This window comes from Leptidea sinapis, chromosome 7 (genome assembly GCF_905404315.1).
Source record: "Leptidea sinapis chromosome 7, ilLepSina1.1, whole genome shotgun sequence".
Taxonomy (NCBI): Eukaryota; Metazoa; Arthropoda; class Insecta; order Lepidoptera; family Pieridae; genus Leptidea; species Leptidea sinapis.
In genome coordinates this window covers 1,926,387-1,940,529 of record NC_066271.1, presented here as the reverse complement: position 1 = coordinate 1,940,529, position 14,143 = coordinate 1,926,387, and the positions used below count along the sequence as shown (strand labels likewise).

At 36.3% G+C, this 14,143-nt stretch overlaps 1 protein-coding gene across 1 annotated transcript in view; it reads left to right on the top strand.

Annotated features, from left to right (window-relative positions):
* LOC126965520 (headcase protein) overlaps positions 1-13,717 on the top strand; it is a 75,572-nt gene extending 61,855 nt beyond the window's left edge. The window contains exons 3-5 of the mRNA XM_050809183.1: positions 10,880-11,068; positions 12,867-13,055; positions 13,411-13,717. Of these exons, the coding sequence (XP_050665140.1) occupies positions 10,880-11,068; positions 12,867-13,055; positions 13,411-13,581 (549 nt within the window). The 3' untranslated portion in view covers positions 13,582-13,717. The remainder of the gene's footprint in view (positions 1-10,879; positions 11,069-12,866; positions 13,056-13,410) is intronic.
* Positions 13,718-14,143: the final 426 nt, after the last annotated feature.

Below are 14,143 nucleotides of genomic sequence, written 5' to 3'. Positions count from 1 at the left end.
TCCAACTGTTTGAGTAAAAACATCACTCAATCTTCTCTTTTGTGTCCCTCTTTGTCTACAGCATAGGTTCTCAACGTGGCCGATAAAGCCCCCTTGTGGGCGTTTGAGACTTTCGGGGGGGGGCAGTAGAAGACCCAGAGAAAATTAGGGGGCATTGAGATGGCGCAGATGGAGCGTGGGTAGATTAAAAAATATAGTCTAAAAAGGCAAAAAAATACACGAAAATACCCTAGAAAAAAACATATTCTCAAAGTGGGCGGTGAGCTAAATAATGTTGAGAAACTGCGGTCTACAGCCTTCCCATGGTATCCATTCCGTAACTCTTTTCGTCCATCTTGAATCATATTATACTCCGATATGTATAATAAACCTTAATTGAAGCTCATTGAAAGCTCTCATGCAAAACCTGTGTACGCCTTACAACCAAAATAGTCAGTATTTGTCTATAGATTAAATATTAACTTACTGAAATTTGATGCAGACCGTACATTTAATTATCCTCGCAGCTCCTAGATATTCGCCAGAGCAAGATCAAGTTTGATATCGAAGCAATTAATTCACTATAACGGGAGCGATCCATTGTTTACTCAGCTCTCGGGATTAGATTAGTCTCGCAGGAGATACTGAGACGAAGAAATCAAAGAAATTGAACCTGAGTGCTCGCTATTTTTATAAGCATTTAATCGAAATATTTTACACTCTTATTATTTATCTAAATGGAATAATTGGTCTCTGTGATTTAGCTGTTAACCCATTTCTTCATTAAATATTGAAATTTACAAAGGGATATTTAATTTTTCTAATTTTATTAAAAAAAACATTATTATTAAAATAATGTTGCTGCCTGTATTACCGATTAAAATAATAGTCAACAATACATAAATCTTAGATAATTCATATCTAGATAGACTGTGACAGACAAACAAATAGCGGGAAACCGTTAGCCACTATTTTCAGCAACTCACGCACATTAATTTAAAGTAACTGACGTATCGCGAGTATTAATACGTCTCTAGACGTATCTAGATAAACTATGACAGACATGAAAACGTCGAAAAAATTATAGTTGACTGTTAACCTCTATTTTGAGCAATGCACGCACACTAACACAGTGTCAAATCGCGAGTGTAAGACGTAGCATGTCATGCACACTAAAGTATTAAACCTGGCCTGTTTTTATCGGTTGTCCAACAGCAGGAGACTCTATCTAGACGTATAAATTATGTAAGGCATGAATAATCATATGGTTTACTCAGCTGTTAAACGCACGTGGTATAACCACATTAATTATTCTAACTACAAAAATCTTGTCAGGCGATCCTTTATAGAACCAGCAAACACAGTACTTTCAAATCAAGTCAAATTAAAATCTCTGTATTCATGTAGCTCAAGGAAATGACTCTTATGAATGTCAAAAGTTTTCTTTCCTTTATACATTTACCTTCCACTTCGTACAACTTAAATGAGAAGAAGTGGCAAGAAAGGCATTGCCACTCTTTTTAAATCAACATTCACACTTTATTTCAATTACAATATAATGTAAAGTGATGCAACAAAATACTCAAACGTCAAATAGTACATGACTTATACGAGTAAGTCAAAAAAGTGAATAGAATACAATTCAAAATATTTTTAATTTTGAGAACATTAAGCAATTTCTGGTAACAGGATTATCCTGCCACCACAAGTAGCGCCCGTTCACGAGCATGACGCATGGGCCAGCCATCGCCTCCTCGACCATATTTTAGGGAACGACCCGTCCCATGTCGCCGCCACAAGACTTAAACGAAAATGACGGATGGGCTTCGTCCCGTCATACATTGTATAATGAGTAATGATATATCGGAGGTTTAAAATATCAATAATATTAGACGTAACTAAATGTAACGCCCTACCCTTTTTTAATAGCTAAGTCTTGATAACCAACAATAGCTATTAGTTTTTATTAAATTACTTTTGTTATAAAAGTGCCCATGTTACTAAGCGATAATATAGAATATTAATTAATATTTTCTTGGTGAGTGAAATATTTTTAGGAAACCCGTAGTTTTTTTTGCGTTTATTATAAACTAAAATAAATATAAAAACAGTGTATGTGTACGCACGCAAGAGTGAAATACTATTTAGCGTTAAAAAAAATTCTTAAAAATTTATAATCTTTAAAATTACTTCTCCCTGTCATGTAATTCTGTATTGCCAAAGGTAAGATAATGATAAAGTTTTAGATTTGGAATAACTTTACTTCGCGTTTATTTAGGAACAGACATAAACTGATGATGTCTACTACTCGGCTAAGTCGAGTTAGTAAGTCTTTCTTTAGTGGGGCGATGTATATGCTTTTACAACGAGATCCCAGAAAATGTTCAAAACAAAAAGTATTACGTTATTCAAAAGAATTGTTAAAAAACGTTTGTGTGGTAAAGGTTGCTATAACATAAATGACTTTCTTAATGATACCACAGTTTGGGAATGGAGTGACCAACCTCAGGCTATTAAATATTAAGTTTAACTGTACAATGTTACTTTGTAAACATATTAATTCGATGAGAAAAAAAAAGCCCGCTGAGTTTGTTGCGCCCATTCTTCTCAGGTCTGAGGCATTCATTTTAAAATAGGTGGTAGTTTTTTGACTTTCAATAAGTGATGTCACATCCTATTTTGAATAAAAATATTTTTATCTGAATTAATAACTTAGCATCATAATGAAAGAAAAATGAATTCTAATGGAATCAATTTTGAGAAAATAAATGCCTTTTATGCCTTTTTTATGAGTTACTGAGAGACTTATGGTAGCTTAAGTATGATAGAAATTTACTAGTTGACAAACTATCTTCAGGTTATCGATTAAAATATCGGTGTGCGTGCGCATCGTACAAATACAACGTTAATTTTCTCTAACACGACAAAAGAAGTATAACTTTAAGTTAACTTGAGTAGTTTAAGGCGAAGAGTAAGCAGAAAACACGCAAACATGGTGTTTTTAGACAAGTTTTGTGAACACTATTTAATCCTGTTACACATATCCTTAAGTCTTATTTGTAGGTTGCTAATGCTTGCTGTTGGTTATAGTTAACACTGCCGAGCCTTTTTGAACTACCACTTTTCTTTGAAGTTAAACAAGTTTTTTGGCATGGCGTGACGCATTTTTTTGGTACATCTCTCAGAAAAGTTATTCTTATAGCTTGCACTTTTTTGTGTTGGTTCATTTATTCAGATTAGTAATGAATAACGAGGATTGTAAGCATATAAACTGTTTTCCACCCCAAGAATTTTGAAAATATTGGCTTTGTTACATAGTTTGCGGGCCGGCCGTGAACTCATATCGCTCAAGGTCGCTGGCATTTAGTGTCGCCTTAAGATTGAATATCACCATCAAACTGAATATAAAATAAATTAAAGCTGATTTACATTTACACCGATTTCATTGTGCAAAGTGCTGTAGTACCGTCCAATATATATATATATATAATGTTGTATTTATTTTAGTATGTACTTACTACAAATAACTGTATTATTTACTGAACAATGTATTTACTCATTACTTATGAGTAATTCCTTGACCTACATATGTTTTATTTGTTCAGGTCGTAATTGGACAAGGGATTACTTGGCAAAGTGACGAGACGACAAAATCGTTCATTTGATAGTAAATTATACGCCCTCCCCATTGCAATATAGTGCCTTGATTGAACCCAAAAGTCTGTGTGAAATAATTGTAACTAATTGTAAATAATTGTATGGTCCGGACTAATAATAATAATAATTTTGTGCAATGGACAATGCGACATACCATCGAATATTAGCCGCGTTGGGCACTTTTTGGTAGGGGAGAATCTTATGGGTTCGCGTCACCGATATGCTCATAACTGGAGCACGCGATATTTTTTTTTATGAAATAGGAGGACAAACGAGCGTACGGGTCACCTGATGTTAAGTGATCACCGCCGCCCACATTCTCTTGCAACACCAGAGGAATCACAGGAGCGTTGCCGGTCTTTAAGGAAGGTGTACACGCACGTTTGGAGGTACCCATGTCGTATCGTCCCGGAAACACCGCACAAGGAAGCACATTCCACAGCTTCGTAGTACGAGGAAGAAAGCTCCTTGAAAACCGCACTGTGGAGCACCGCCACACATCCAGATGGTGGGGATGATATCCTAACTTGTGGCGTGTCGTGCGAAGATGGAAAAAAATAATAAAAAAAAAATATACTTAATATGAAGAATTAAGACACTGTTTGGATGGGTGAAATCTCGTGAGTTCGCGTAACATTAATGCTTATAGCAGTATATCTGTTGTTATACAACTGCCGTATTTTGCAACATTAGTGCTGTGTATATCTTATAAGTGCAATTGAATGGATTTAAGGGAAATATCAATGTGTATATGTTAGTATAATGTGCATTGTTGACATAGTATTTTTATTTGATTAGTATATTATTCAAAATTAGTTTTAAAAAATAAATTGAGATTAATAATTTAATTATTTAAAATACTTCGAGTAGAAAATTTATCAAAAACAAATCATTTCAAATTGTCTCAGAGGCAATTGGCGCGTGAAAACATTTCACACTTATTGAAATTATAAATATCTACTCGTTTTCACTGTAAATATACAGTACTTTACATTCTACGCGTTATTTCACTCGACGTGCATATGTTTCTCAAGCAATAAATCGTCAAGATTCCGTCTCTTTAAGGCTGGTATTATGTTGCGAATTTTCATTAAAATTTTACTTGAATATGAAACGCGAAAGTCTTGATAAATTAAAACCCGTTGTTACATACGAAAATATGGGCGGAATTTGCGACGCGCGAAAAGTGGAATGTTCGGGACGTTTCAGGTGATACTAATTCACGCGAGAAAATATCTGTATTACGATACGCATCCGCGACAACATATTATTTCACGTATTTCTTTATATCAAATATTTCGCGTATTTCGTTTAATATCAAATATTTCGTATGTTACCTACCTATATTAGGTTAAACACATGATCGGATTTTGGTATGGCCGGATCAACGGACGGCGTCCGATGGTTCGACCGAACCAAATCCGAGCATGTGTTTAGGCTATAAATCTTAGCGAATAACGAGACGTTCCTTGACTCCAGAGCTCAGAATCGTCTGGTCGTTTAGTAATGTTTATTAGTTTATACTTTGACAGTTTACTTCTGATACAACAATCATATAAGAGCAACAGCTATACTATTTATAATAACCATAGACTTAGAATATACTACCGTATAGACCTGACAGCCGGATAACGCGGGACCATTTTGATTATACAGTGTGTACTTCAACTAGCTGATATATTCAAAGTACTATGAAGCTCAAGCCAAGTGCGGTTGACTGCTTACGATCAGTCAATCAAAATCGGTTACAGTAAAAGTAGATTTGATTAACTTTTCTATCTTGCTGTATCTGTTAGGAATGTTCTTCCCTCTCAAATTTTGCTTGTTTATTTTAACAAAAGTACTGCATTATTAGTAATATATTTTACTGTCTGCAAATCACAGGATGAATCATATATTTAAGCGTAACTGCGAGACGAAAGTTCACATATTTACCAAAACAATTGAATTGTGCTAACGCTGAATGCATTTTCTGTAAAGAGCATTAATATGTTGCACTCAGACAAGAGCAAATATGAACTGAACACGGCCGTCAGGATAAATGTATCGAACATCGCAAATACCATCCCGAGGGACTTATTGTTTCAAATGCGCTGCTAAAAATTGCTTTTCGATTGTTTGTCACTACACAAATATATAAATAAAACGTAAATATTGTATTGTTCATAGAAAATTCAACGGCATTTTGCCAGATTCGACAAACCGCAGTAAAAAATTTATACCAAATCTTAAGCAACACTATGTAATAGACGAAGTGTGTTTATTTATCGACAATTAATTGAGCTCTATTATCACTATTTTAATTGCTAACGTGTAACTTATAAAGTTAGTTAGTTAAATTCTAACGAAATGAAAGAGATTTCTAAAACATATTTAATTATTATTTCAACGCTCAGTCGCCGCATGCAGACGACAGCAAAATATAATAGAAAAGTTTCATTTGCCTAATTAAAAATAAGGCGAGGACCGGATTTATTATGGTAACCCGACGAATAGAGACGTAATATTAAAAGTTCCTTTTTAAATGAGTCCTCGGTACAGAAAACATTGAATAGCGCTGGATCGGACTTGTGGTGAATTACTCGGAAGCTGTTTGTCCTCAAAAACAAAATGGTAGGTATGTGAATTGTGACTCATTATTACAGATAATTACTATACTGTATTCGAACAGTATAAAAGCCATTTTATTTATTTAAGGGGGAAACATTTAGACCTAGTTTCCCTGCGCGATTGAATCGGAAATGAGAAGATCGGTAGCTCAGATGATTGCGAAACTGAATGAGCAGTAGGCAGGGCACATAGACGGACAGATGGCCGTTTGGACAGTAAAGTTCTCGAATGGCAACCACGTACTGGAAGACGCAGTGTTGATAGGCGTTTACAAGATGGACCGTAGATCTAGTCAAGATCGCCAGAATAGGTTAGGTTAGCAGCGCAGGACCGATCATCGTGGAGATCTATAGGGGAGGCCTTTTGTCCAGCAGTGGACGTATTCCGGCTGAAACGATGACATTTGACGTTCTTGGGCAAATAACATTTAAATTTATTGTGAAAAGTTACCGCAAAGTTACACAAGACCAACAACGTTGAGTTGCCGCACAAGTTGAACCAACACAGTGTTGATGTTACTTGGAGCACTGTTCTCCACTCATTTCCTCTCACAAGTGAGTACTTGACGCCTTTGTTTGAACGCAACTCGCATCGTCAACTTACCATTGCTGAAGACCGTCTTGGGATCCACATTATCCACATTTTCATTTTACGTTGGCACATTAAACTTATGTACCTTTTCTCTAACTTTCGGGTAAACCTACTTTTATAATGACAATTAATCTTAATGAGAATGATGATAGTATTAATTAATCAAAGAACAAATTCTAATATATTATTGATGATTTTAATTCAAACAAAACAAATCTTACAAATATATTTACAATACTATCATAACGTTAAATTAAAGCTATCATTACGGGGAAGTGTGCCTGTAAAAAATGCTTGGACACGGGGAACGGTACATTTGTGGGACGAGTCGTCAATACTCTGGTTCCTTCTCATGCCCAAGTTACAGTCGGTGCTGCTTCTACTGCCGAATCAGCAACCGTCGCAAATGTCTTGGTCTTAGTGAGTCTTACATCTTTGTGCCGTTTGGTGTCGAGACACTTGGCTCCAGAGAACTATCTACGCGCTTCAATATGGCTATAGAAAACCAAAGCGCTGGCAGCTATTTCGGTCTACAGATCAGCCTAGGTAACGCGGTATATATGCTGCCTGAATTTTTGGTACACTTCTCCGTAATTATGGTTTAAATTAAATGTAATTGTTATAATAAAATATAATATAATTATGAAAGGATTCTAAAATGATGACCCAGTTCAGATATAAATCCTGAGAGTAACAAGATATTCAATAAAATAAAAGTATAAAATACTGCAAATGGTAATTTACCTGAAACATGAATGATGTCACTCCTGAAGCGATCCGTAATTTAGAAAAGGCCTCGTGACCGTTTAGTGGTATAATAGTAGGGCTCATTAGTATTAGGGAAGGTAACACCCATTTGAGCCTAATAATTTTAACCCTTTTGTTATACGAGTGGTTACCAAAGTAAATCTAATTCGAGCATAATTTCCCAAATTCCTGAAAATTAAATTTATTTCTTGCACTTTTTGAAATTTAAATGTAATATTGTTTATCATAACAGAATTGCACTACGTCCTAAGTAGTTTTGATATATTGACCCTTTAATTGACCCTTTGATATATTGACCATTTCCAATAAAATGGTCGTGCTAACAATAACTAAATCTTTATGCGGAAACACCTCAGCTTGAAGATTTTTTATATTGTGACGGTTGTGAGATAAACGTGCTCTGCTTAGTATATAAACAGTCTTAAATTGGTCTTCAATCTTCATATGTGGTCGGCAGTAAATTGCGCAAGTATGCTACCGGCCGAGCCTCGGCGAATTGTCGTGTTACTCTTCTGCGCGGAATCTGCATCAGCTTGAAGTCTGATTAAATTGTGACGATTACGAGATAAGTCGTGCTCGACTTAGTAACTAAACAGTCTTAAAGTTTCCTTCAATCTTCAATTTAGTCTCGGCAGTAAATTGCGCAAGTATGGTATCAGGCGAGCGCTCGGCGAATAGTCGCGTTACGCGTCTGCGCGGAATCTACGTCAGCTTGAAGACTGACTAAATTGTGACGATTGTGAGATAAAGCTCGGCTTATATAAACGGTGAAACTAGTTTAGTTAAATTGGCCTACAATCTTCACTTGAGTGATTGCAGTAAATTTTGCAAGTAAGTATATTCTACCGGCCGAGCGGTCGGTGAATAATCGCGTTACGCGACCGCGCGGAATACGCATGAGCTTGAAGACTGTTGAAAATGCGACCACCGAAGATCGCGAGATAAAGCGTGCTCGACTTAGTAACTAAACAGTCTCAAATTGGTCTTCAATTTTCAATTGTATCTCGGCAGTAAATTGCGCAAGTTTGCGGCCGGTCGAGGGTTCGTCGCTCGTTATCTGCAACCTTACTAAACTTTTCTCAACACGACACTTAACAATTTAATTGTCACTCATTAGACTTAAGCGACTTTATTTCACCCTTTTAATTAATTTACTGTATATTTGCAGACATTGTGTAGGTTTGCCTATTTTAACATATTATGAAGGTAGAAATTGTCATATAACTTTATAATTTTCTCTAGTGATTTTTTTTTCATAAAATATATACACTAGGCTGTAATAGGTATATGGTATTCCAGCCTTTTTTCAAAGTCAAAGTCAATTTAACTTTACTCAAAAAGGCTTACACTAAGCGGTTCTAAATCGTCACTATATATATATTTCTTTTAAATTACTGAATTTACCATACGTTCGTTAAAAGTTAAGCTCGTGAGAATATATATCATATAATCGTGAGCTATATAACACACTTCTACCACACAGATATCATCATCCCATGTATTTTGTGCCTATGTATATTTTTCGTTATCTTTCTCTGTGGTACTTTTTTTATTTCAGTATCGTTAAAATTTGTAGAAAACTTTATTTATTTTGAATTGATTGAAAGGATCATAGTTTAAAATATGATATAAGGATTTAATTTGTTAAGGCAAGCTGGTGCATATCAATTTATTGTTACTTCAATCGACGTGCGCGTTTAGACATATCAATCACAAACGTCCGGTGCAGCCGTTTGCATGGAATTGCAATATATCATTCGTAGACTGGTGGCAACGCATTCCTGATTGCTACACAAGCTTCGCATCAACTTTGAATGAACATAGACTCAATAAAATATCACAATTTGGAAATTACCGCACTACTTGCTATTCCGGATGGTATTGCCCCTTCATCTCTTGGCAAACTGTTCGCTTCAGCAAATCATGAGTTTGCGTAGGTCATTGCACTAGCTGGGACGTTTTATGTGTTCCTGGTGTGACGACGTCGTTCTATTAATAGGAATGTTAAACATAGAACATGTTGGAATGCACATTATCCTCATAATATCCCGATTTCTGAATTACATCAACACAAATGCTGCCATCGTGTTGTTCAATAGAAACGTAATCATGCGGATGTAAATGAGAATCTTTTAGGAGTGTTTAAATACAGGCCCCTAATATGTTTAATTAAGTTTTGAGCACGGCAGTAACTCGTTAAACTTTCATTATTATTCGCGTTCACAAATTACTCGTACGCGAACGAATTGTGCTCCAGAATCGATCTCTACCGCTCGATGCTTTGTTTGACTTCGGCTCCGAATTCAGCGTAATTGCCTTTCAGTCTTTCATTATTCAACGTTATGCAGTCATTTACTTGGGTTATTACGAAGGGAGAGTTCGTAAGTGTCGTGGGTGGATGCATTAATCGTAATATGCAAATGTAGGAATATGAAATATTGAAATTGCGAGCGTTTTCCGATGAGTTTATAACGCGTTGAGTGGTTATGGCCGTACCACATAATAGCTTACGTAGACTTAGTGCGGAGACCTGTTTTACATTTTTATTTTATTACATACACAATGTATGCAGCATACAAATAACGCAGTGTCCGATGGAAGGACTAAGAAATATATTTATAAAAACAAACGGTCAGGTTAAACTTTGTTTTTTTTTTGGTTAAATTTTAAAGCCATTATCTCTGCTAATATTATGAATATTCAAGTGAGTAAAGTTCAATTTTTCTACGTAAATTTCCATCCTATGTCAAAAAATACGGGCTGCACTACGTGAGTGCCGGTAGAAATGAAAACTTTTAGATCAACGTTGTGCATTTTTGAATATTTTGGAATGGTTAGGGAATAATTTTGCACTAATCGCTTTATTTATCATTATAAAAGTACTAGAATTTATATGCTTAAATACAATATTCATTTATTGCGCTATCATACACAAAAATGACAATTTATACTACTTAAAAAATTAAACACTTCAGAACAATTATTCTACATTAAAAAGTTGATCACTCAGAAAAATCAACTTTCATTCATAATTTCAACGACTCTTTTACCATCTTCAAGAAAGAAGAAAGAGAGCAGTCAAATAATTAAAGAAATAAAAAGAAACTTACACATAATTAATTTAATTATATTATTTAACACCGCAGTGTATCTCGGTCTATGACAACGAGTGGTCGAATTTAGATTTTAGATTTAGTACTAGTTTACTCTGTGGGCTCATGTTAAACTGTGACTGTATATCTTTGTCATCATTTATCATATTATTTTGTTGTAGATCGAAGATGAGGGTAACCATGGCAACGATGACACAAGGCTGTTCATCTTGTCGACACTGGCCGGGCAACACAAGCCGCGAGTGTCATGTGCTATATGCGAGGAGACCCTGCACGTCTTCGACCGGTATCCTCTGGTGGATGGCACCTTCTTTCTCAGTCCACGTCAACACACAAGCAGTGCTGTTGAGGTAACTATACAAGCAAGATTTTTTTACGATACCTTATGGACAAATCTCGTCACTATTATGTATTGGTACTAAAATTGCAACAACTACAACTATGGGTTGAAAGTTAACGTCCATGATCTGATTTGACGATTGATAACTTTTTTTTTATGGAAAAATGAGGACAAATGAGCGTACGGGTCACCTGGTGTTAAGTGATCACCGCCGCCCACAGGCTCTTCAAACACCAGAGGATTCAAAGGAGCGCTGCTGGACTTTAAGGATGGTGTATGCGCTTTTTTTGAAGATAGCCATGTCGTATCGTCCCGGAAACACCGCACAAGGAAGCTCTTTCCACAGCATTGTAGTACGTGGAAGAGAGCTCCTTGAAAAGCGAACAGTGGAGTGCACTTTATCCCAAAGTAATCACTTAGATTCATCTATATATATATGTATAAAGGACAAACACAGGATTGGAAATTTTATTCCTCAGTAACCACAATAGGTCAGATCTCCATAGTATATCGTAGAAAGGTCTTGATGAGGAAAGCTTAAAATCGTCGAGTATTTGATTCTTGGTGGTCTGGATTAAAAACTATTCAGTTTTAATCATTTTCATTTCATTGAAAATGAGGTTTGTTCACCAAGCGTGTATGCACGGGCAGGAGACACGCGAGTCACTAATAAATATAAAATAATAATATAACAAAAAAACCAACCGACTTCAAAAACACTATTCCAGAACAATAGATATAATATGCACTAAAAAGTATAAAAATAATTGCGTATTTTTATACAATATAATTAAATTATCTAATTCCAGTTACAGTTATTATTATTTTTGTAATCTGGACCAAATTACAATGGGACCAAACGGGAAGCAAACAGCTTTCAAATAAAAAAGAATTATAAAAATCGGTTCATTCAGTCGAAAGGTTTGTGGTAACAAACACAAAAAAATAAGAACATACCGACGAATTGAGAACCTACTCCTTTTTTGAAGTCGGTTAAAAATATAATAACAATTTTGATGATTTAATATTACACGTTTATTAATCCAAAATTGTGTAATAACTGCGACTTTCACGTTTTTTCGTCATTAATACATGTAAATTGCAAAGAGGAGCAACTGTAAATAAATTTATAATTATTGCTTAAACATGGAACATTTATCCCCTTTCGTCAATAACATTCGCGTTAATTAAATGTATATGAAACAAAACACGTTTCGAATTTATCTTCAAGTCATTGCAGACTTTGTTCAAGTTGACAAAATAACATCTTGCAATTTCGGAAAACTTCCCGTAATGTTTATTCAGCAAATTACAAGATGTATGGATACTTATGTGTTTGTTTGATGTTTGAATTAGTCTTCCCCCTTCATTCCTTAGACTCTTGCAAAAATAATACTGAAAATCGCTATCTTAAATTCGTGCTTCTCAAGACAATTCTTATCCGGATTATTTAAGCTTAGATATTAAATGTAATCTACCCTCATGTTGAAGTAGTGTATTGTATTTTTACCAGATTTTTCTGCCAAGATAGTGTGCAATCATTATTGTGTTTCGATTTGAAGGACGCCGTAGCTAGTGAAATTACTGGGCAAATGAGACTATCATATGTCTCAGTGACGAGGGCAATTGTAATGCCACACAAAATTGTTCGATCAAGCATCCTGAGTGGGCACTTCGTTGTAATCCACAGGGCGTATGATAAACATCATGTGAACGTCTTGCTGGTCTCGACACTTCTCATAGTAAAAATCAACACTATTTGTAATTGTATAAATACATTTGGATGTGATATGTTTTTATTATTTTAGGTTGTGGTTGATAGCAGAACACAATTCCTGACTTGTGTCTGCATGGGTTGCCTGGAGCGCAGCGAGCCGGAGCGCACCATACGTTGTCGGTTCTGCGGTCAGAAGTGGGATGGCTCATCCTTGGTCCTGGGCACCATGTATTCTTATGACATCTTTATGGCAACGCCCTGCTGTTCTGATCGATTGAAGGTAAATAAAAGACTCTTGTTATTGTACTTTTTTTTGCGCTACGAGCATTTTGTCTAAAAGTCCTACCCCAAACTTTGTAATTTATTGCATGTCGTAACTAATACACTGATTTATAACTATAATTTCGGCGCTAAGATAAATTGTAAAATATTATTGCATACATACGTGAGGGTATTATTACCTTTTTGTATTTTTTTAAATTTGCAAGGTGCCGAAACGATCTTTTTGTAATTTGTTTCAATACAGGCTCACTTGATAGTAAATGATTACTCCTCCATCAAGTCCCTAATTCAAGAAGCCAATTAAGATAAGAACTTACCAGCATAAGACTAATAAAATGTGTTTTTTTTACTAGTGCAACAGCTGTTACAAGACCCTGCTACATCCCCACCAGCGTCTGAACTACTCCGACTACTCGCACCCGGTGACGTGCCCTCACTGCCGCGTCCACGACACGCACTTCGTCAAGCCGCTCACTTACTGCTTCACCAAGCGGGTGTACCCGCTGTTCCAGCAGTGGCCATAACAGTCGGCGGTGCCGGGCCGCTCCCCCGGCACCTCCCCGGACTCTTGGGGACTCGCGCCCTCGCCTCCGCGCCGCGCCTCCCCTCCGGCTCTCCGCCCCGTCGTCAACACAAGCATGGCATCCCGGACAGCACCTGAAACAGAAGAAACTAAGTTCCTCTTGCCGACCATCGCCAGTATCACAGAGTCCCTGTCCTTACTCGGTTTGACCCCAGAAACCCTCGCGATGAGCTTCGGCGAGTCACTTGCCGATAGATACCTCGCTACTCTCAAACCGAAACCGGTGGAACGACCACCGATCGGCTGCAACGTTCCTCGCCGTGCTCCCGTTGCAGAGCCCTCGATGCAGTTATTCTCAAACGATTTCATTGACTATCTCAATCAAATCGCATAAAGTGATGAATTAGTGTGATGACTCTTGGACTATTATCGAGACCTCGTCCCGAGGCACTAGGAATAATTTTTGTTAAATTAAGTTGGTACTATTGAAGCTAATTTTATGTATCGGTTTAGAATTATTACTATTGATTTTATTTTAATTTTATTCTGTACTTTGTTGTTTA